The 24122-nt window shown below is 40.7% G+C and overlaps 2 protein-coding genes across 2 annotated transcripts in view; both read right to left on the reverse strand.

The window, feature by feature from the left end:
- The window catches only part of LOC103906240 (syntaxin-1A-like), a 5700-nt gene extending 1104 nt beyond the window's left edge, over positions 1-4596 (reverse strand). Inside the window, exons 1-3 of the mRNA XM_009288110.1 lie at positions 4519-4596; positions 2318-2411; positions 1419-1594 (exon numbers count right to left, since the gene is read on the reverse strand). Coding sequence (XP_009286385.1) covers positions 1419-1594; positions 2318-2411; positions 4519-4596 — 348 coding nt within the window. The remainder of the gene's footprint in view (positions 1-1418; positions 1595-2317; positions 2412-4518) is intronic.
- The window catches only part of BRWD3 (bromodomain and WD repeat domain containing 3), a 54471-nt gene continuing 32538 nt past the window's right edge, over positions 2190-24122 (reverse strand). Inside the window, exons 19-36 of the mRNA XM_009288005.2 lie at positions 23760-23937; positions 23041-23157; positions 22468-22575; positions 20834-20958; positions 20518-20600; positions 19981-20092; positions 19563-19624; positions 19317-19472; positions 18472-18592; positions 17589-17714; positions 17418-17499; positions 15824-15880; positions 15168-15308; positions 14753-14905; positions 11687-11850; positions 11030-11127; positions 10346-10504; positions 2190-9115 (exon numbers count right to left, since the gene is read on the reverse strand). Coding sequence (XP_009286280.1) covers positions 8328-9115; positions 10346-10504; positions 11030-11127; positions 11687-11850; positions 14753-14905; positions 15168-15308; positions 15824-15880; positions 17418-17499; positions 17589-17714; positions 18472-18592; positions 19317-19472; positions 19563-19624; positions 19981-20092; positions 20518-20600; positions 20834-20958; positions 22468-22575; positions 23041-23157; positions 23760-23937 — 2830 coding nt within the window. The 3' untranslated portion in view covers positions 2190-8327. The remainder of the gene's footprint in view (positions 9116-10345; positions 10505-11029; positions 11128-11686; positions 11851-14752; positions 14906-15167; positions 15309-15823; positions 15881-17417; positions 17500-17588; positions 17715-18471; positions 18593-19316; positions 19473-19562; positions 19625-19980; positions 20093-20517; positions 20601-20833; positions 20959-22467; positions 22576-23040; positions 23158-23759; positions 23938-24122) is intronic.

Genomic DNA, 24122 nt, shown 5'->3' on the forward strand with positions numbered 1-24122 from the left:
CGGGCCAGACCCCACCGCACCGCACGGCCGGCGGGGAGGGGAAAGAGGTTTTGCCAAGAGACAGAGCGGGAGGAAGGCAGCCTGGGGTGGGATGGCTGCCAAGGCCGCCGACGCCTGCGTCACGGGAGAGGCAATCCGGGCTCAACATCTGAACCTCCGGGTTTTAAGACAAAGGGCTTTTATTCACTTGGAGACAAAGAAACCCCAAAAGTCCAGGCTCCCGGGGGCAGAGGAGGGGGCCGCCCGCCCGGTCTCCCCTCCTGCCGCAGGGCCCCGTGGCGGCACCTCCATCCCACACCCCGAAAACGGCCTTCGAACGGCTTTGAGGGAAGAAAGGGCATTTAAGCAAACATACACCACACTCCTTTTCAGACTTCTTAATGAGCCTTGGAAAGCAGCTCCGATGAGGATATAATAACCGAAGGGCAAACCATCCTATTGCAGTGCCTAATTTGAATTTAGAAGATGGGACGGAGGCAAAGTTTTGCCCCGCACACGTGAAGCATCGCGCCAGCAGCTGATGGGTGGATGGAGGAGGGTGCTTCGGGGTTTTCCAGGCTGGAAATGAGCGTCGGGATGACACAGCTGTCCTGCACGTCAGGGCAAGGCAGTATATTTAGTCCACACACTGCTGAAATGCATAAAAATCACCATTTAATTCTAAAATATCTGCAAAAATTACCGTTGGAAAAAATACTTTACAAAATGCATTTCCAAAGTGCATGGGAAGAATAATTGAATTGTTCTCTACCACATTGATATTTTATAACATGTATTATCATGTATGACCTAAACATGTGATGATATAAAGTATATGACGTAACACCTATGATATAATATCTACGGGAGCGACAGTGAAGGGTGGTTTGACGAAGGTAAAGCAGCTCTGAAGAGAGCGTAATTTCTTCTCGCTAATGCCATTTGATGGATGTACTGAGCAGGGCGGCTTCAGCAGCTGTGCGATACAAGTTTAATTTTGTTCTCTGTAACCAGCAAGGCCAAGGAAAAAAAAGCCCGTTTGTTCCTGGGGCCTGGAGTATGAGCACTGTGTTAAAAAGAAGATATTCATTCACATCTGAAAGGGATTTCCATCTGGCCCATCTGAGTCAGCTCAATAAAACGAAATGTCAAGTCAGTCAAGAGATTAAAGAGGGGGAAAGCCAAAATACTGTATTGCGAGAGCGATACGTGGCAGGATAGGCTTGAGAGAGCGCTGAATGGCAAGGGACAGGTTAACCGCAGGGAGGCTGTCCTTAATTGAATACCTTGTAGTAGCTATTTTTGAGTAACGAACCGTCTGTGCCTGATGGGGTGCAAGGGTGCAAGCCTTAAAGCGTGCGCGGGAAACGCGGCCCCGCGACACTCCCCGACCCCTCCCCGCTCGTATTTGGGACAGCGCAGGGTCCCCCTTATCGAACTTCGTCATTTAACCGCTTGCAGGTGACGGTCAGCATCTGCCCCCGGCCGAGCCCGAAGACCCCCGGCCCCACGGGGCAGCGCCCAGCCCGCGCTGGCCACGACGCCAAGGCGGCCTTGAGCCAACGCCGGTGCTGTCCGTCCCCCGGCTGCAGGCGCCGCTTGCGTAGGAAAAGCCCTGTTTGAACAACGTTAGCGCTGCGATTTAACAAAAGGGCAAGAGCAGCGATGAAAAAGGAGTAGTTCTTTGTTTTGCATTAAATACCCCTTAAAAATAGGCACGACCTCCCCCTCGAGCTGAGTCTCACCGCCTGGACCGACCCGTGTCCCGCAGCGGCAGGAGGGACCTCACTCAGGAACCTCCTCCCCGTCGCCCGCTCCGGTGCTGCTCGGGGAGGCCGTGCACAGACCTACCGCCCCGGACAGCATTTTTCACACAGTTTCCCAAGAAAGCATTAGCTGTTCCTCTCCTTTTGCCCAGGAAAATGGTATTTTGGAGCCAGGTCGGGTGATGATTTGGGTGACAGACCCCCAGTGAGCCCTCGGCCGAGGTGAGGGTCTCCGTCCTGTCCTGCTCGGTTTATAAAAGTTTCTACATTCAGTTTATAAAAGTTTCCCTTTTTATAAAATGATCCGCTTGAATCAAAATGTGATTTTCATTTTACGTTGAAAACTCAATTTTAAATTTTTTTTTTTTGTCTTTTTAATGTCTAAACTATTTAGTAAGTAATGCAAAACCAACGTAAGAGTTTATCTTTTTTTTTATTAAGACAATCCCACAGCTGGAAAATGAAACATCCTAGATTACATAAGTGACTTCAAAAAAACTCTAGAAAAAAATCTTTACAAATTTACATTTGTACAATACAAAAACTAACAGCTCATTGCATATAAATATTACATTTGGTCTGCCAACAAGTGGCATCAAAATCCCTGAAGTATTCATTTAAAGGGACCTGAGATAGCGGATGTGAAGATATGGGCATAAATATCACCTGGGGGAAAAAAAAAATCAATATAGAAAGTAGACATAATTCTAATAGTTTTGTGCATTTTTGGAGTATTTTAAATCATCCAGAACACGACCTGGAGAGCCTAAATCACGTGAATTTCATCGCTCCAACATCAACTGGTATTTCTAAATGAAGTCTGCTCTAATGATCCATGGAGGAATGAATAGCCTATATTAGTATTTCTAGAGAAAAATAATCATCGGGCTTTGATTTCTGAGTATATCCGAGCAGCCACCACTCTCCGAGGAGGCATTTTCAGGAAGAGAAACGGAGGATTTTGATTTTGTCTGCCAAAGAGCGGTGCAGCCGCGAGGCAGGCGGGAACACCAGCCCCTCCCGCGAATATTCCGGCGGGACCTCGGCTCCCCCGGCCCCCGGAGCAGCTCCTCTCCCCATCCTCCCTGCTTCTCCCAGACCCAGAAATCGGGGAGATAGGCAGTGCTTGCCAATTAAAAAACCAAAACCGGAGAAACTGCTCTTAATCGTCCACCAGTCTAAATATTTTCCAAATATTTACACGCTCGTCAATTCCCAGCTGCGGCTGCAGTTATCTCCCAGGAGTATTAACTCGCAAGCGCAGCACTCAGCTGCTCGGTTTTACTTTAAATTCTCACAAACTCTTATCAGGTACCCACATCCATGCACATAAATGTATTTAAGCACCATTTTTATAACACTAGAGTTAAGGCTGTGACAGCAATTCCACTGGAGATCTAATTGTTTCAGGGATTCATAGCACAGTTGTGTACGTTTGCTGTGGGCTGAACGTGACATATTAAAAATGTACAAGCTTCCAACAGGTCTTTGCATTTCTAATACTAAAAAAGACAACTTTTAGACTAAATTTTGCAGGCTGTTACTTACTGTACATAAAGGAGTTTTTTTTTCCCCAATGTGTAAACCTCTGATATACTAATATTTGAAAATTATCTATCGCACATGCGCAGTAATTTTCTATAATACATACTTGTAAGAACACAATGACAGCTCCCTACAATACTAAATATAGATTTATCCTTGGATTGTTAACTGCTCCTTCAGTCTATCACGTAAATAATTAGCGTTTTATAAAACTCTGCATGATGGTTTTAAAAAATAAAATAAAATCAAGACATGTAAACACACAAATACATTTTTAAAACACTGACTTCATGACACAGACCAACGATAGCAGGACACGCCAAGTCAGGGCTGACAAGACATCCTCAAACCTACAGCTACGCAGTTTTCCCTGTCATTCACCGCTCGGACTGAAGATGAAATACTCATCAAGTTCTTATCAGAAATTAGTGATTTAAACTCATTTTCTCGTGTTAATACTGTGTGATTTCGAACGGTTGTCAATAACATTCCAGAGACGGCCAGGAGCAGCCTTTTCAAATGCTTGACAAGGTTCATCTTGCTTTTTGCGGTCAAGAGAGCCTCCAAACATCGTCAAAAGCAATACATTGTAGTCGGTCTTTCCACATTTTTTAAATTACTTGAACACTCTCTTTACCACGCACCCGGTGTCAGTTCTTTTCAGTGCTTTAGGAACTACACAGTCTTCCTGCTTTCGTGCAGGAGAAGCAGCTGAGGTGTACGTTTACGAAAACGTTCAGGGAAAAATTAAAATACGCAACGGGACGTAAAGTTTTAAGCAGCCAAAAATCCTCCACAAATTATTTCTGTCTAGCTTGTTCATCTGCAGGGTTGGGGGCGATCGGGATAAGGGGGTGGCCTCTGCTTAGTTTACGGAGAAAGGAGTGATAGAAAGATAGGGAGGAGTGATAAAACCGCCCAGACCCATCCAAGTTCAAGCACCGACATAAAAGTTTCACGGGTTATTTAAAACAGAAATATCTCGTGAGGCTGGAAGCACACGACTTCTGCAAGGGTTACATTAACTGCAATTCACATAGCAAGGGGGGGGGGGAAAAAAGGAGTAACTCAGTAGACACGGAGCAGACGCGTTAAGGGACGCCAGGTGGGAGAAGTGCTGTTTTACGGCGCTGTGTGTAAGGCAGCGCGGAGGGAGCCCTCCCGCCGCCGTGCCTCCCTGCGACCACCGCCATCAGAGCAAGGGAAGGCACGTGCTGCCCCGTCTGACCTGGCAGCACTTCCACTCGGGGTGCGGGCGGCCACCGAGGCGCAGAGCGGCCGAGAAGCCAGCCCGCAAACTTTCCATCTTCGTTAAATCCACCTCCAGCAATCTGGGAACGTTGCTAGCAAAGCAAGGCAGATATAACAAATATGGAAAGTCTTGGGGGAGAAAAGAGCGATAGAAAGCATTACATCTTACAGTCTAACCGAAATAAAATTCATCAAGATACCACAAGTTTCCAAAAGAGTATCCTAAATAACCTACAGGGGCAATAAAGGGAAGCTAAAGAAAGAGGGGCAGAGCATGGCAAAGAGGAAAACAAAAGGTGATGGAGAAAATAAAAAGCAGGCAAAGTTTGGGCCGAACCGAGACAACAGCGCATCGCTACTGCAGAACAAACTTCGTCATTCATGCCCTGGTTCGGGAAGAAATGGGAGCGCTACAGGGACAGCAGATTTGTAGCCAGGAGAAATCCGAGAACAAAGATGCACACGAGACTTTCAGCCCCATCTCCAGAGAGGACGGAGCGCGTGGGGCTCACGCTCCGCTGCGAGTAAAGCCCCTCGGGGCGCGAGCCCTCTTTTCCAAGGTGTCTCCGAATGCCCTCAAGTCCCCCGGCAACTCGGGAGAGGGATCATGCACCACTGCACATCTAGAGAAAACTCTGAAGCACCGATGCCCGAGAATTAACCCTACAGCAGCAGAGGAACCCCTGGCCTGCCCGCACGCCTCGTTAGCCTTCAGGAAGCCGATACATAGTCAGACCTTCAAAAACCCTTTTCGTAGGCAGAGTTTTGGAGTTTTTTGTTAAAAGTGCAAGGAGGGAGACTGTGCTCCTGACTCTGCAACACACACCGGGCAGTGCAGCCTGCTGGGAGCTCGGCAACTTCGTGGGGCGCACCCGGGTTTTGGAGCAGGGACCGAGGCGGTACAAGGTTTAAATAATTTTACTGCTTCTGCTGCACCCGTTGGGTTGATGCTAAGTTTTCTGCAACCGTTAAGTGGCTCCTAATAGGATTTGGGTTTTGAGAGAAAGTGTCCAAGTTACTACGCAATTATAATTATTCCACAGAACAAGGCTATGAGAAATCAATTGCCTAACTCAGAGAAAGAATACAGATACAAAACCAAGAAAAAAATGACATCTCTAAAAACAAGTTATTTCTTTCATGCTTATAAAAAGGTTCTTGTGCACAAAAAAAAGCTTTTTTTTTTTTTTTTTTTACAATAAGCAATAGTTCTGTTGTTCTAGCACACCCTGCTGTCTAGCTCTTAATCATGTAACACATTTGATTAATACTTACGCCACAGCAAAGTGATGCTTCACTGTTATCTTCACAGTACTTCATTACATAGAAAAGATACATTTAATTTCATATTTAATATTATTCTAATTGCTGCTAAAATACACAAACTTATAAAATGATTTCTCCGGAATCCACGTGTTTTATCTCTCCCCAACCCCTACACAAAATAAATAAGTAAGTGGATCTTCGGCCAGTCAGAAATATATGAAAAGCAGTTCTTTTGCATTTCAAGATTTTCAGGCTTTAGAACAGAAACCATAGTGTTTACATTAGCTCAACAGGACTGATCTAAAAGGGGTATGATTCTGACTATGGACTGATGCATACATGCTATTCCTGGTTACCATATGTAGAAGGACCAATCAGTCAAAGAAATAATACATTTCTTATAAATATATATGTGTGTGTATATATATACATATATATGAGAGAGATGATAGGACAGGAGTTTATATGTTAAAGCCCAACACAGAACTAGGAGAGCCTCTGCACTTTTTTTTCCTCCCATCAAAACACAACTGAATCAAGTCCAGAAATGCATTACGGACGATGCAAAACATTCCTTAAAAAATGAAAAGTGTGATTTTTGTACTGTACCATAAACTCATATTGATGCTCTGAGCAATTTAGGATATACTCTCCTCCATCACAAAACTAAACCTCTGCATTTTTTCAAGTCATTTTGCATCTAACTAGAATTTTTGGAAAGCGAGATAAAATAGCTAGTGCTTAGTATAGAAAGCCAAAAATTAAATTCCTTCTGCATCTGAGAATATACATGGGTCACTCTTTGCTGCCTGAGGTTTTCCAGAATTATTGACCAAGCTGTGCACAGAAGAACTTAAGGATATTGGATGAAAGTTAAGAAAAAAAAACCCAAAAAAACCCACAACCAAAAAAACCCAACCCTTGAAAAACTCCACCAAAACTCTCTAGTCTCTTTTTTCGTTTGTTCTCTCTGTGTAATCTAACTCACTCTCTTAGCCAAGCTAGAACTGTCAGACTCGTTTAGACAACGGGAGAAAAATTGAAGTCCCATATATATTCCAGCCAGACCCTAGGACGTAAGCGGCTGCTCACCTCCAGCTCGGCCCACGCAAACACCTGTGTCTGTTCACCGAGGAGCAAGGCTACAAATGTCGCCACATACTGTACTATCACTACCAAAATGGTTTCTGTTTTCAAGTTAGCATTTTTCAGGAGAAGAGGAGTACAGTGCAACACGAATTCTCTTCTGGAAGCTTGAGACACAAGGGTCCGTCTGGAGGATGTGAGCAGGAGCTTATCCGTACTGCCAGCCACCAGAGGTACCAGAGCTCCGTCCAGCTCCCTCGTCACCTTCAAGGGGCAAATTAAACCAAACACGGATTTGCACCGGGCAAGTGGCAGCAGAAATGTGTGGGAGACAGTCGGCCTATCCGCACAAACAAACCACCATCTGCTGAAAACGTTATGCTTCTGAAAACTCTGAGAATTACTTAGCTTTGTTTTCATTGTGTCAACATAATGAAGATACAGTTACTCTACAACTTCGCGAGCAATCCCATCCCTCTACGCTCCTTCTTGCCTCTTCTTCAACACGTACTGAATAACAGCATCTATTTTCTTTTAAGTTTCCAGTAGTTGTAAATAGAGGTAGCTGAGCTACTATTAAAAATCACGTTATGCTTTGAAGAGGAGGAACCTTTCAAATGTTGAAGTTACCCCTTAGCTGCACAATCTCTATTAATACTATAAAAATATGAGAGGACAAAAAGAAAATAGATGCAAGTAACTTTTGCATTTGGCACCTTTTGTCTAGATATTCATACTTCTCAAGTATTCTCTTTTTAATAAAGTTAATGCACACATAGGACACACCACATCAAAGGTTTGCTACATATTTACAAGGCACCAACCCTTTGTCACTTTTTACATGAATAAAGAACCGATAGAAAGCACATCAGGACCCCCGTAACTGTATAGAAGTATAGACATACTTCAGTTCAGCACAATTCATGAACGTTTGGCCTGGGAAGATTAAAATAATCCAGATCCTTCTTACAATATAGAAACTGTAAACATTTTATAGCTGCCTTTAGGATTGGTGTATTGTGCAAAAGTTATAATTATTACTGTGTATAAGGATTTATGGCAGAAACCACATAAAAACTCTGTAAGAAGGTGCTATTTCTATAATACAAAAACAAAACAAGGGAGAGAAGTCATAATCGTGACTCAAAATGTCATGTTCTTACTGAGAAGCTGGAAGCCTCTTTAATGTGATGAACTAGTAGTGTGTGGGGAAGAATTTTTGTAATTTAAGGCCTAATGAATAAGGCTTGTTTTGACCAATGAAGTGTGGCGATCTGAAGTTTTAAAACAAACGCAAACTGACATAATGGAAAAGCACCACTGTGAAACGTGAGTGGAGTCCCCGCACAACTTGCTTGGTAGATTTTCTGGTAAAATCCCTGCAGTAGAAGGCCATTGAAGTTCTTTTAAAATTGTTCCAAAGTTTTTCATCTGTCAATAATTCCATCCCATGAGATGGCTGACCCTGGCTTTTTCTGTCATTTTCCGCACCCTGCCTGACCTGGAAGTACCAAGGTTCAAAGGATCCTCGGTGTGCACAAAATTATCATTATCGGAATCGTCATTGTACAAGACAGTTCTCCTGCCCTCATTCCTTGTTTTGATTCGAGGCGGTCTACTGAATCGCCCTCCAAACACGTTTTCACCAAACTGTCCTCCAAACAGATTTTCAAATTCATCGTCGGTAATTCGGGCACGTTTCGCTCTGGTGGCTCCTCGCGAGGCTCCTCGGCCTCCTCGGCCTCTTCTTCCTCCCCTGCCGCCACCTCTTCCTCTGCCACAGCCTCTTCCGCCTCTACCACCTCTTCCCCCTCTACTCCATCTGCCCCACCTCCCCCATCTACCTCTCCTCCCTGTCCCTCTGCCCTGCCAATTCCGTTTCCCACCGGTGATTTTTCTTTTGATTTTTCTTTTGGGTTTTTTGGATTGCACAACTTTGCTGTAGTCATGGTCTCCGTCAATGTAATCCTGATCCGTTCTAGATGTCGATTCAGAGTCTGAATCAGAGCCACTTCTGCTTTCAGAACTTGAACTGGATCCCGATTCCCCACTTTCTGATGAAGACAAACTGGATTTTTCCTTTAATTCTCTCTTCTTCTTTTCCTCTTCCTCCGCCTCCTCCAGATGCTCATCTTCTTCTGATGCGCTTAACAACTTCCTCTTGACTCCTGAACGAGGTTCTCTGCCATCACCATTTGTAAGCGGTCCATCAGGAGAGTGATCTAAGCAAACACAAAACAACCCTATCAGTTATCATCATCACGCCTGAGCCAAATAGGGTACAAAAAGTGGGATTCGCCTCATCTGCCTCTGAGGTGTGCTCTGGGGATGATCCGGCTCTGAGCTACTCACCACAGACGACCTTTATATGCTGTGGAGACAAACAGGTGCTCTAAGGGGAAAATTTATCAGACAAAGTAAACACAGTTCATCTTATCTGGAAGCAAGGACTGCAAACTCTCTTGACTAAGAGTTCAGTGAAGATCCAGCCAATAAAAGGAGCCTAGAGTGACTAGGTTAGACACAAACGTCTAACATTTCGTCAGATGAATCCTACCTAGGGTGCCAAGGCAGAAAAAACTCTAAAATCCATTTCAAACCTATATACATTAAAATAACATTCTGCAAGCAGTATTTATTCACCATCAGATGCGTATTCTCAAATGGCTTAGTCCAGGGAACGCTTGCAGCAAGCACAATTTCAAGACAGTAAACAACCCAAGAAAGCTCACTAGGATTGCTGAACACCTTAACTTAAAAATATATAAAGTATCTCGCTGGTTTGGGACCCAAAACACTACAGGTTTTCAGAGTTACGAACCTGACAATGAAGATTAAATATCTTCTTTAACACAGGATACGAAAAGCTCACCTGCGACATACAACACTGCTGCAGCACAGTAGTATGGACTTGACAAAGGCTTCAGGGTTTCAGCCAATGCTCGTTCAATGCCTACCTCAGTGGAAAGTCTGATTAACACGTCCCGGAAACAAAATGCCACAGTTTTCAAACAGTGTTTCCCTTCTAATCACAACCACCTAGTCTTGATTAGGATAAAAATGTTTAAATTTTTTTAAACTTGTTTTCATCTTTGGTTTCAACTTGACGAATAAAAGGACAAGGTTTTGGGGTGGGGATTCTTTTGGTTTGATCTGCCTTTTTTGTAACTCCTGAAGGAACTGTAATCCTCAAGAAATTTAAGAGTAATCAAGCTTTCCCATCTGGAAAAATTTTAAAGGACTCCGCTGAAGTGCATGTGGCATCATGTGCCTGCCACTTCAGACGAGACCACAGAACAGTAAGAAGTGAGGTAAATTCAATTCTTTAGTATGGTTTGGGGATATAGTATAATGCTAGACTCAGGCAAGAATATCATAAGCATCAGGCAGAAGCAACATCTTTAGTTTCTAGTGAAACCAGTCATTCAAAGAACAGAATCCTTATTTCTCACCTTGTTTCACTGGTGTAGATTTACTCCTGATTGGTCTGCTTTTCCCTGGATCAATGGTATTTCCACTGCGGTTCTGTGCATTTGAGCCTGAGGAAGATGGCTGGCCTTCCATCTCTTCACCAGTGGCTGAACCCAGAGGTTCTTCTGCTGTATCTGAAACTTTAGACAGGACACGACTAACGTGACAGAGTAACTTTTATCCTCTATTTGTAGGGTTGTAATGCAAGGCATTTTGGGGAAGTTTTGTATCACCTGAGTTAACAGCCCAAGTCAGGAGGTTAATCTCGCCAAGCTGCCTCTGCAGTCATGAAGAGACAGATTCCTCCGGGGTGTAATCCAAAGTAAGCTTAATGTATTTGTAATCGCTGTATGAGAAAAGCCCGTACACAGGAAGTCCAAGCTCTTGTCACTAGATTAATTCTTACCAAGGTCAGACGCAGGTTCCCTATTCTCTGACCCTTACCAATAACTTACTAGCAGCTGGAGGGCCAAGGTCAGCTAGCACAATCTACAGACAGTATATTTACATGACCTTGCTCCTTGCTCTTTCAACAGGTGGGTTTTGCATGTGTCTCATGAATATAAGATTTAAACTGAACATTAAATATCCTTCAGCTTTTTCATCATTCTGCACATACAAGTTGCTGCAAGAGAAATGATGCATTTTAGAAAATTTCTCCTCACCATGAGATGAAACCGAAGAACTAGTCCTAGTCAAAGGCAGTGAGGTATTCTGGTTGGGTTTAGGCTGAATCTTCATTTGCTTCTGTTTCCCTTTTGGGCTGAAGACACAAAATATCCCAAAGAGATAAAACTGTTAGTACCAAAAGACTCAAACACAAAACCGATTTCCCCTGCAAAGTGTCTTGGGTTTTTGCAGCAAATGCCTAACACAAATGATCTCTTCCCAGTGCTTGCACAGGTGTAGTAATACTAAAAATATTGACAATACCATTCTGTCTGATAAAGGCATATGAGTTTGCAAGAACAAGATTTTATCTCACCTTTTAAAACAAATACTCAGTTTACTTATGAGTATGTATCATACAGACAGTCAGAAAAGTATTATACAACACTTTTTTCAACAGTTACTAAACAAAGGCAAAAAGAAACTTGCTCTTCCATTTTCTCCAGAGGGAATACTTCTAGTTATACAGTCTTTCACTTACCAGAATTATGCACAAACTACAAACGGAGCTTGGAATTTGAGCTCATGATTTTATCACCCAAAAGAGCAACTGCATCAGGAAACGAGCAATACTGACTGGGTATTCACAAAGGCATGTCCACCACCGTCATCTCAAATGACAGTGACAGCAAGTCTCACTATCATTACATTACCTGGATGCTCTGCTAGTTGACGGTGAACTGCTACTGCTTCTTAGCCGTTTTCGGTACCGTGGCCTTTTCCTCTTCTGACATTGCATTGCTGACTTGTACTCAGAGATGATATTTTTCATATGATTTTCAAATAAGGCAGATAGTCGAAGCGTCATGCTGTAAATCTGGAGTGAGAAAGCATGGCCATACTTATCAGAAGTTGAATAACTAGAAGATCAGAAAAAAAAAACCCCAAACCAACGAAGATGCACAGACTTTGTAGCATAAAAGAAAAATTCATGGTGACATTCAGCTATGAGGTTCTTTGCAGATAATTTCCCTCCATGGTACATACATATTCTTGCAACAGAAAGCGTTTTCATAAAAGGATATAATTATTTACAGTACAAAATATTTACAGAGTTAAAGGAAGATGGATATCTGGATTACTGAAATATAGCCTCCTTTTTTAATCTCCATAAAGCATGGAAGCATGCCATAAGATAACTTGAAGTACCAAGGGAAAAACAACAGAACTTCGCTGCCCCCTCACCTTTGTTTTTTGCTTTAATTCCCTAGTGACGAGTCTTTACACCTCCCCTAAAGAGCTGCACACAGAAGCCAACTAAAACGTCCTCGTTCCTAATTTCTGTAAGCCAGATGTCACAATCCTTAAAAGAGGACATTTTTCTGTCCTCTTTCTAGGCCTTGCCTCTGTGGCTATTCTCATGGCTATTTCTCCGTATTTCAGACTGTATTTACTTCTGTTCCAGATTTTACCGTGGATGTGTTTGAGTTATGACAAACTAATAGTTCAAAACTCAGCACAAATAAAACAAAGTTCTTGATTCCTTCCTCGTACCCATACCCTTCTGCTGCATCCAGTTTTCTGAAAATTGTGTAAACGCCGTCAAGAAGATGTTATCATCATCTTATACCCAGACCTCTTCCCATTTCTTGCAGTCTGTCTGAATGTAAAATCTCTTTGATACAGAGTTTTCTTTTCATTCATATAACTTAATTTTTGCCCAGACCCTTATATTTTAGCAATGTCTCTTTCTTTAGCTCTGGTATGCAGTACCCTGCCCTTCTTGCCTCCACTCAGGATGCTGTTGCAAAGCTGGTAAAATGGGCTAGAAAACCTCAGGATGTTGGCACATTTGGCAGCAGACAAACCTGCAGCAGCAGAAGACCCAGCTGAGTGCCCCAGCCCTCCAGCAAGGATCATCTCACTGAGGCCCTTCACAGTATTTAAGCAAATGGATATTGATGGGCCACTCTATTAAAGTGATTTGGGAGTTGACTCACAAGCTGTTCAGTTATTAATACACAGGGAAGGTCCCAGGGAGTGTGCAGCAGTAAATAACTCGCCACGTTTACTCTGATATCAAGCACGCATAAAACACCCTCAAATCACCTGTCTTCTTGCAATCCTCTACAGACTTCCTTTCTAATAAAGTGAGCAAAAGTTACCGATCTTTATCTTCAGAGCTTACCCGCAGCCCACCTTTCAGCCCTTATTCAACACCAAGAGTTCAATCTACCTCCAGTGATGGCAACTTCGTGCTTTCTCTCACGCTCACTAACACTCGGCTGGAGTTCCCCTCTCCCACAGCATCATCCTACTTCAAGCTTACTCTCACCGTCCTGCTTACACAAAGCACAGTAGTTGTTATTCCACTGATGAGCTACGACTATTACTCCTCAAGTGATGAGTAAGGTCGCACAACCTCCTGCTTCCTCCCCTCCAGCACCGTTTACACGTGCACTGAAAGCTCTTTGCAGCACACTCTGCTCCTTCTCCTGCTTGACAACGCCTAGCACAATGAAATCTTGTGTCACACCATGTTAGGTGCCACATGAAAATGTTACAGTAATGTTAAATTCTATGTATTATTGTGCTTTAAGTAATAGTATCTCAGTCTAGTCCCAAATGGCATGCATTTCTTAAGTTTATAAGTACTCCTGTTTCTACACAAGAAATATTAGGCAACTTCATGACCAGCACTCTTACCTAAGCTGAATGACGTGTTTCAGAGATGTGATTCTGTCACAACTTAAGCATCTTATTGAACGTGCAGCTTTCCCTTATAATAATAATGTCATTACAATTTAGTGTCTGGAAACACGGTCAAAATTCTGTCTACTTTTATATTATGAAGACATCAACCACTCAGATTCTGTTTTGCATCAACAGTGGTAAAAATGGCATCTGTGTCCTCAAGCCAACTTGTGATTTTTTGAGCATAATATATCATTAAAACATTTGAAAACTTTAGAATCGTTTGATCATGTAGCAGCTTAGGAAAAGCTGACAGGCAACGTACTGCACAGGAACGCATATCAAACATAGCCATGTTTACGTGATCAGTCATACACTTAGTCATTTTACCTAGCTCATACAAAAATATTTACATTCTAACATTCTGATCAGTCATTTTACCTAGCTCATATAAAAATATTTACATTCTAACATTCTGATCTCCCCTTCCCCTCTTGCCATATCCTGTTTAGGGCTCCAATCCAATAAATTTTTTCTGCCTAAGGAGATTCCTGTTGCTGCACGCAGAAAAAAGCAAGATTAGCACCTAAGAAACACAGGCAACACTGTGCGAAACTCTTGCCAAGTATACTAAGTAAACTAGAAAAAAATTATCATAATGCTCTCAGTAGAAATATGGCATAATACTTGTATTAACAGTAGATTAAAAAAAGATCCTACTCTCTATATATATGCAGTTACCAAGCTGATAGGCTTGTTTCCAGCAATAAATTACTGAAAAAATAAAAGCAACTGGTGATCAGTTTTCTGCTACAGATATTCAAAGAAATAGTTGCAACAGTAACCATACAATTTCTCAGAAGCTTTCAGTTCAGAAAGTTCAGATGAAAATGAAATTCAGAAGTGATCTGCATGAGCAGAGCAAAGCAAATTTATAACCATAGGTCCCAGAATTGACCAATACTACTTATTTTTATTTCACAATGCAGTGCTTTGCTCTCCAGATACAGACCTTATTTCATGCACTGTATTCACCATGTAGGGCCAGGGTCTTTGTAAAGGAGGGATTAAAATTTATTACTTACTCGAGACTTTTTATTAGGAGTGTAAGCTTTAGAATTGCAGAATATTAAACGAATATCTTTGTAGAATTCCAAGGGACTAGTGTAGTTTCCTGCTTCCAAGGTTTCTTTCACAGTGCTGAAGTCCATAGGAGTGTCTACAATATCCCGATAATCCTGTAAGAATACACAAGAAAATAATAAAGGCTGACAAATCCTACAGCAATAAAAACACCTAAGTGTTCATCCGCAACAGTGGCTCTCAAGTAATTGTTTCTACTTGAGAGTTACTGCAGGTAATTCTCTGAAAACCTCAGTGCACAGAACTTGGTGCGTTCCAGCTCAGAAAGGGAGAGGTTAGAAACATGCCCAGCATGGATGTTTTGCCAAAGGATGAACAACAGGCTTTTTTAATTTTGAATATGGAAGTTATACTTACAGGATAGGAGAAGAGATCAACTGGCTGTCTAAAAGGCTCTGAGTCCTCTCTTTCATAAATCAGGTTTAACAACTGCTTGCATTGCTCTTTCCAAGCATCAGGACTCGCTTTCATGGGCTGTCTTTTTATTCGTCGTCTTACCTGCAGGGAAACAGATGTATTTCATCATTTTTCAGAATATTCAGATTTTTCACTTTAACTTCCTATTAATTTACTAGTGTTATGGTTCAAAGCAGATTTCCACAGTTAAAAACAGAATTGCAGTAAGATTAAAGCATAGCTGATGGCACAACAATATGCAGTATGCAAATTCCAGAAATATGCTTTTTTCTGGTAATATATAAACACTGAAATCCGTGAGAACTATGCGATATTTCAGATCCATGTTTGCTGTTTTTGTCAGCTTTCATCCAATTTTGATTGAAAACTGAGTCTTTCAAATCAAATTAAAAAAAAGATTCTTCAGCATTTAAGGACATTTTCCCACACAGTAACTTCCTTAGTCTGCCAACGCTTACATACACATGCAACTGAATTCACACTGTCCTACAGACTATAGGTTACGACAAATTTAAGCAATTCCAGACCCAAACGAGTGTTTCAGTACCTGGTCTATCTCCCTTCACAAGCTAGACCAAGCAGAAATGTTTACTCACCCGTCTTTTTCCAGAGGAAGTTCCCGGAGCGTCTGAATCTACATCTACTTCTGCCACCTAAAGGCAAAGGTAATGATTACACACAGGCGTGCTCGTATGCACCCTCAGCAATGGAAACAGGGTTTAAAGCCAAACAGCCAACACACACAATTTTAAACTACTCAAATGCAGTGAATGGTTCAAGCAAAACAGAAACTAGCTCCAAACTAGAACTTATGTAACTTAAAAAAAAATTGAACTTAAATAACTTAAAAAAAAAAAAAAAAAAAAAGACTTCTTTTCAGTCCTTAAGACTCAGCAAAGTCCTAGTCCTGCAGAGTTGTATTCCCCTGCCTAAACGTTCATGCCCTGAGCACCTGCCCTGAGTTTATTCAGGTTTCACGTAGTGCCTTACTTACATCAACTGTATGTAATATTCTCTTCAGAATCTGGATTTAGAAATTACAACAAAAACTCCTTTGCACATAGCTTTCTACCAGTAATTAAAAATAAGTAATTTTGAGAGGACAGGAAACTTCCTACAAAGAATCTGAAAGTAATCTCTTTCTTATTTTAAAACATATTATAAACCAAAACATATTATAAACCAGCTCTTTGAAAGGCTGGAGAGAAAGGAAGGCACTATAGTAGCGATTTTGGACACTTTTGATCACTGCGTGACACAGAACAGATGAGATTTACAGCTGGCACAAGAAGGTCGAGTTGGGAAAGGAGGGTCTGCTATTTAAGTCATGGAAAACCCTAATTTTCTTCAAAATACTCTTTTAATAGTCTGTGAAAATAGATGCCTTTATTATATCTTCAGTTTTATAAAAGTAATTAAATTATTACATTGTAGTATCGACTTCAAGTTTCAATACGAACCCAAGACAATAGCACCAGCCATAAGCATATAGGTGTTCAAGCAGCATCAGGTTTAACTTAAGTATTTCAAAACTGCAACAATGGAGTATGTCTTGGGGAAGGGAGGAGGGAAGAAACCTCCTAACTAAATCTTATACTAGCTCACGTATTAGAAAGCAACACTGAAAAAGTAAAACAAAACCAAGTGACTTAGGTCATGACAGGTCACTTCTTCGCAACAGAAACTACAGCACATTTCAAAATGTTTACAAACTGCATTTAAGGGAAGAAGGTGTAAGGAGAGAGAAAAAGTTAAAGGAAGTGATATCTAACCTGGTTTCTACCTGTCATTTCACTCCACGGTACAACTGATGGGAAATGACACGGAATTACGTAAGAAAACCAGCTCTGCTGCCTCGCTGACATTAGGAGAGCTGTTGTCTTTCTGGTTCGGCAGACTGAATAATAGCTCCAGTTCATATTCCCCTTACTTACTAATACTTCCTCACACAACAAAACGTCGTGTACTGAGCGAAGATTAAAGATAGGCAGTTCCAAGAATCATTTTACTTACTTAAGGGAGCTTATTGCCCCAGGTGAGCAACACAAATGGCCGAAACAGGCTCACCTCAAAAACTCAGTGCAACTACCCATAAAATAAAAACTCAACAAAAATCTTTACTCAAACTTCTTCCAGGTGCTGAATTTAAAAAAGGCAAAAAGTTCTGATGATCAGACTTAATGGTCTTACCTCCTCTTCTTCATCAGTACTGCTCAGGTCTTCTGCTTTCACCTTGTTATATATTTCTAATATATCAGTACAGCTCTGATCCCTGCAGGACAATAACAAAAGCCAAAAATACAGAATTAAATACCTCAGAAACTCAAGATGTCAGGTCTATAAAGTAAAAAACATGCCTACCCAATGAAGCGAAGTAAGACATCTGTTACAATTTTGGCTGCTTTGACTATAGGACTGTCTGGCTCGTTGAAAGTCCTGGCATTATGTTCAATGTATCGTACCTCCCACATCAGTGCAGAGATTCTCCTAAAAAAAAAAAACACCAAAGGAAAAGGATGGAGAAGAAGGTGTACATTATTTTCCTTCTGAGTTCAGTAGGATTCCTCAGTAAAAAAAGGAGTCGGGTAACCCAGGGCCAGGGGAAACAGGTTGCCAGAGACCAAGGTAAGTGGTTTCTGTTCACATACTGCTGACTGCCCCAACGTGCCAGGCTGTGACAGCTTTGTGGAAAAAAAAAGTCCCTCTTCAAATCAGCAGTGAATGGAACGACAAGAGGAAACAAACCTATTGAAGGAGACTGCTGACTGCTCCCACTTAGAGAAAACCTTAGAGATAAAGTGGTCCTCAGAGGGAAAAAAAAGAGCAGGACATTATTTATCCCCAAGTTAACTGGAAAAACTGAGATTTCTAGTTTACAGCACTATTTAGCCCACTTCTGGCAACCGCAATACAAGCAAAGCATCTGGTTCAAAGGCAGCAGAGATACAGATGAGGCAAATATGCTCTGCCTGCAACGCATCCAGAGAGTAAGGCTCAGTATGTTAAACAAAAAACAGACGCTCCAGATCCAGATATACCAGCTTTTGCCTTAACAACGTGGCCAAACGAAATTATTATTCGGCAAGGCTCACTTTGCCCAAGCCAAATAGAATCTGATCATATGCTGTTGGCTCACAGAAGAAATATACTGCTGAAGTGGCATTACACAGTATTCAGCTAAACATATTGTCCTTGGTGGGGCTATAGTAAATGTAGATTATAAACAAATAAAAATTCAACTGACCTATAAAACCTGTTTTCAAGTCTCCTCCTGATCGTGGTGAGGTCAGTTGGATAAGCAACAACAGTGCAATACATGGGATAGGCACTAAGGTCCACCGGAACAGCAAAGGGATTAGAAATGTCTGAAAGACAAAAGATCAAAATAATTTAGATGCCTCAGAAGGTACCAGAAGGGAAGTTATAAGATAACTAGATTCCTTATAACGGTTTCTGGGTTTTCTTTCTAAGAATTCAGCAAAAGCAATACAGATCTACAGCTGGATATGTCATTACCCAAAGGGTAGGATTCTTCCTCTTGTACCATGTTAACTACTCTTGAAAAAGCATTTTTTGTTTAAGTATTGCATCTGAGATTTGCATGCCAGCAGCCAACCGTATTGCTAAAAAGCAACATGGCATATGCACTTACAACAGGAATACTGCAACAAACAACATAAAACTAAGAACACAGACATGTCCTGTGTATAAATATAGGACAGAATTTAAATCATAGCATGCTATTAAAGTGCTACAAACTAGTTAGGAGGTATTTGTTGGTGAGGATGTTTGGTGAGGACTTGTTGGTTGTTTTTTGAGGGGTTTAATTCAACGTTTTGCTCGTTCATATTTAGATATGACACACTGAGAACCCCCATTAAGTTGAAAGGAAGCAGGTCAAGCCACAGAAATAAGGGAGTATAACTGAAAAGGACACCATATGAAATTTAAAAGGCTCTTTTCAATGATTTAGTTGAGCACATTTCAAATACTCCACACCAACTCCCAACACTCCATCCTATCTACTCTTCAGTCACGTGCCACCATGCTGATATTCTTAATCCTTCCACCTTTTCCCTCCAAACATACCAAGGGAAAGAAGTTGCTCAATCCCCCGGATTACTCGTTCACATTCTTCATCTCTGGAATGGGCCCCCCATTCTCCTTCCTGGGGTTTGTAGAGAAGAGCTGTCAGCTCATCTGGAGTCACAGGAACTCCAGCACCAACCTCCTCCGGATAAGCAGCTAAATATGAAGAGTTCAACAACAGTAAGTACGAGCAGTGGCAAAAAACTATTTACTTTGCATATGGACATGAATTCAACACACACTTACTTCCTTCTGGAATTGGTTCCATGTCCCATGGACTCATCCTCTCTCTTTCATTATTGTCCCAGCTATTAAAAAAAATATATTCAAATGCATAAGTTAAAGCTGAATATAACGATACACCTTTTCTCTAACAGACTTAAAACAAAAAGGTCATGCCTATTAGAAACAAGACACGTCACTAGCTACAAACTCATTTTTCTCTCATATCTCCTATATATTCACTGCACTTCCGTTTACACTACAAGTGTTATGTTAGGAGTAAGTCAATAATTAAATAAATAAAAACAGAGTGGCTTATTATGTATTTAAATGGGAAAAAGGGTCCTAGTTCTTGAGGTACACATTTAAGTTGCATCTAAAGGTCTAGGAGACCCAGAGCATGTAAACACCTGTGATACATCACAGCTACGTAAATACTTACTGAACACAGTAGCACTGGAAGGAACTATCAGGATATTCTGCCTGGAAAGGCTGCTGACTCTCCACAGTTCCAAACCACCAAGCGTCATCTATTATACTGCGAAATCTATCCCCTATAAGGAAAAAGACTGCATTCAGCAAAAGAACACCACAAATAATTGTTAAATACTTCTTTTTGGAGAATCGATTTCATCTTTCATAAACGCACTACTCCGATTCTTACATTTTGCACTACAGGAATCAAGCCCTTCCCCTGCAGGGAGGACTTTCACATCTCTGGTTAATTAGTCACAGCCGCTCCATGCCTCCAATTACAATATAACAGGACATTCTTCTGCTATCACAGGCCTTGTAACAGTTTCTTTCATTTCTCTCTTTTTTCTGCTACAGGAATTGTAGCAAACATCAAATAAAGTTTCCAGTGATTGCTATAATATCATGTGTGGTGTAGTCCTTTACATCATGTAATACAGACACCGTATCCTATTAAGCAGCTGCAGAAATGTTGCAAAACATGGAAGTGGAAAAAAATAGTCACCTATTTGCCAGTTCCTTTCTTTGGCTTCATTATAAAACTGATGCAGCACAAGGAAGTCAATAACATCTGGCATATCATGGTACCTTCATGAAATAGACAAAAAAAATTGCTTCTATTACCCACAAACATAGTTCCACACGTACAATACAGACAGTCTCCAAACACAACATTTCATGCATTTTGTTTTCAAGTTTGGCGTAATAACGAATTAAGGCCACCACCATGCCTTGCAAGAGAAAAAAGAAAGGAGGAGGGGGAAGTTTCTAAACTGCAAGAACATCTCTTGAAGAATGTCATCAGCATTTCAGTTCCTTACTTTATGGAAAATGATTCTCCTGTCATTTTGCCTGTGATTGGATCTAGGAATGCAAGCTTCAAGCAGCAGAGCGTAGGAGGCCCAACTTCATATTTAATTCCTACAGTCTTCACAAATTCTTGTTCCTATTTATCAATAAGCATGGAACAGTATTATTTTAACAACAAAAACATCCAGTACCAAACATATTAATAAAAAACAAGTATATTTCCACTCTACAGCCCAGGTAACTTCACCCATAAAAGTTTCCTTTTCCAAATACTAAAAAAAACTAATCACAGTCACCTTAAAAACGAAAAAGATAGAAGATGCTCATTCCCTTGGTAGATTCGTGAACAGGATACCCACGAATTATTTAACTTTTGTAATAAGGTTCTAAGGAACATACCACTCTGGTTCTGACCACACTGACGGCACCAGAGGTTATACCTGACTAAACCCAGGGCCTCTCACCCTTGCATAGCAACACACAGGGGCAATAAAAGGAAACTCTTCCTCTTAAAGCGGAAATTCAACAATAGCCTTTATGTTCACATCCTGTCAAACGTCAGCCGGTGGTAAGACCGCTATCCTAAATGAAATACTATTTCCTTTGCCTTACAAACTGATGATGCCTTTGAAGATTACAGCTGGAATCACCGAATACCTTGGACTAGTAACTGGATATTTTTCCAGTAAAGCAATTATTTTCATTAATAGAACCACCGGCACACACATATATGAATATTAGCACATATATGTGCTCTTCTTTCAATATGAAATCTGAGTAAAGCAGAAAAAAATATGGCAACACTGTGGATTAAGTATTAAGGGACTCAGTGGTTCAAAGCAAAAGGATAAGAAAAATCCACAGAACTATGTAAACCTAGTATCTACCCAAGCAATCCATAATACTTTTATTTTGTAAAAATATGTTGCAAGATATTGTCTTGCTCTGCCAAGAATTTAAGAACATAGACAACTACATGTTTAGCTAGATCCACTGTTTAACAGAGCTTTTGCATACACTTAGGTCTTTACACCATGACGTCTTACTTCTTACCATAGCATTTGAAACAATAAATAGAACCTAGATGCTCAGGTCATTGTAGAGTGTCAATAGAACTATAAACAGCTTTTGAGTGGTGAGTTCTGCATGAATTAGTGTTAAGAAAAAAAACCAACAGAGTTGTAAAGTAATTTGGGTTGAAAGTGACCCCTGAGAATCATCAAGTCCAAAACCCTGCTTACAGCAGGGCTAACGTCTGAGTTAGATCAGGCCACTCAGAGCCTGCCCTGTCGAGCTTTGAGAAGTCGTCAAGGACGGAGATTCCACGCTCCCTCTGGGCAACCTGTTCCAGTGCTTAACTACTCTCACTCTGACTTTTTTATTTAACATTCTACATTTTTTAATCCATCAGAATACCACACTAGATAAACTTGCACATTCTTTAATATCCTTGTGGTTTCCTATTATCAGGAACTGAAGAGATATAAAGCCTTTGTGTTAATGAAAACACTAATTTTAAGATTTACAATTTTAATTTTGGTATTAACATTTTAAAGTAATGCCTTCTTCATATTTTTCATACTGGTTTATAATGTCAATTTAACATTAGAGACATTCAGCTCTTTGAAGTATTTGTTTAACTTACCCTGAGTTCCATTTTGTTCCATGGTTGTTTTTGCATGTTAATACTGTAAATTTTTGCTTTCCTTACTGCCCGCACATAAGCTTCATGGCCTTGCCTAAAGTATATGATCTTAAAAGAAAATTGAAACAAAAAAAAGTTTATTTTATTTTACTGATAGTTCTCTTCCTGTTTATTCTAAAATTTCCACAGACGTGTCAGGCATCATCCCTTTCAGAACATATTGCATGCTTCTTTATTGCATTATAAAGCACTCTTCTCCTTAAAAATATTTACATCAGCCCCCAAAGTGGCACCTGCTATGTGCTTTCAAACTTGGGATCATTAAGAAGTGTGCAGGTTTGTCTGAAGATGCACAATCAATTCTTCCTGCTACTCAGAAGTTACATGTGCACAAAAAGAGACACAGGACAAGCTATCTGTAAACAACTGATTGCCTGAGGAAAAAAAAAAACCGTTATCAAAACTCAGTCTATCTTGAGCACGATTCACTGAAAATATTGCTAGATATAATAGTCCTGACCAAAACAACCACCTCAGCCTAGGTGGGAATTTCAGAATTGCTACACTCATTACCTCATCTCCCATTTGTGGGACAAAAGGCGAGCGGCGGGGTATAGTATCCAAGATCCACTGCGGGGCAAGCCATTCTTCACTGGGTTCACCTTCCATCGAAAGCAGTCCACTTGGTTTCTTAAATATATTACATTAAGTTTAGAATGCAAGCTGTAATTACTATGGCAGAACATATGAAAAACTGATGATACAGCACCTACTGAAGATAACTAGATATAAGGGCAAAGCAAATGCTGGAATGACAACCTTCCGAAAACCTCAAATAAATAGTAGGGAATAAGACATGTTTGTTATAAACATAATAGAAGATTAAAACATTCATAAACAAAGAGATTATATTTCTTTCCTTAGAAATACTCTAAATGTCTTCTTTAAAAAATACTAGGAAAAAGAAATCTGGCAATGTAGATACAGTACAGATGCGTTATAATTTTACAAGACCACCTTGGAGTAAATCTAACTGCAGTGAAGAGCATAAATCTAGGAGAAAACATCCCACCTGTAATGGAGAACTACCTGCATGAAAATGGAAGTACATCTATGTCACCGTAGCACCAAAACAAAAAAAAAATTACTCTGGCATTACAATTATTGTGCTATCTATAGGATCTTTCTTACTATATATTTGTTTGTCAAAAATTTTATTTTGAAAACAACCAGTCCAAAAAAAATGTATATTCATAAAGTCAAAAAGACCCTAAAAAATTAAAAATGCTGACCTTTTTTCTAGGCTGTTTAAGTTTCCTTCGTTTTGGCTCCAGTCCTTTTGTTCCCTTCATATTTTCATCTTCAGAACTACTACAGATTTTCCGAGCTGCCTGCCTGGTTTGTCTCTTTGGAGGCTGGAGATTAATTCCAGCATCTGCTGTCCAGTCAGAATATTCACTTGATGAATCACTGTAGATAATAAAAAGTTGTAAGAAAGAAAACAGCACTTCAGTTTTCACACAATGGAGTGGAAGGTCCAAACATTCAACCTGTTCTTCTGGTTATGTGGAACAGATGTCAGGATTAGCACAAAATTTTCTTCTCATGTGAATTTAAAGAAAACCTAAGTGCTATCTAGTTTGTGTATTTCAGCA

Source organism: Aptenodytes forsteri, unplaced genomic scaffold, assembly GCF_000699145.1.
Source record: "Aptenodytes forsteri isolate BGI_AS27 unplaced genomic scaffold, ASM69914v1 Scaffold72, whole genome shotgun sequence".
NCBI lineage: Eukaryota > Metazoa > Chordata > Aves > Sphenisciformes > Spheniscidae > Aptenodytes > Aptenodytes forsteri.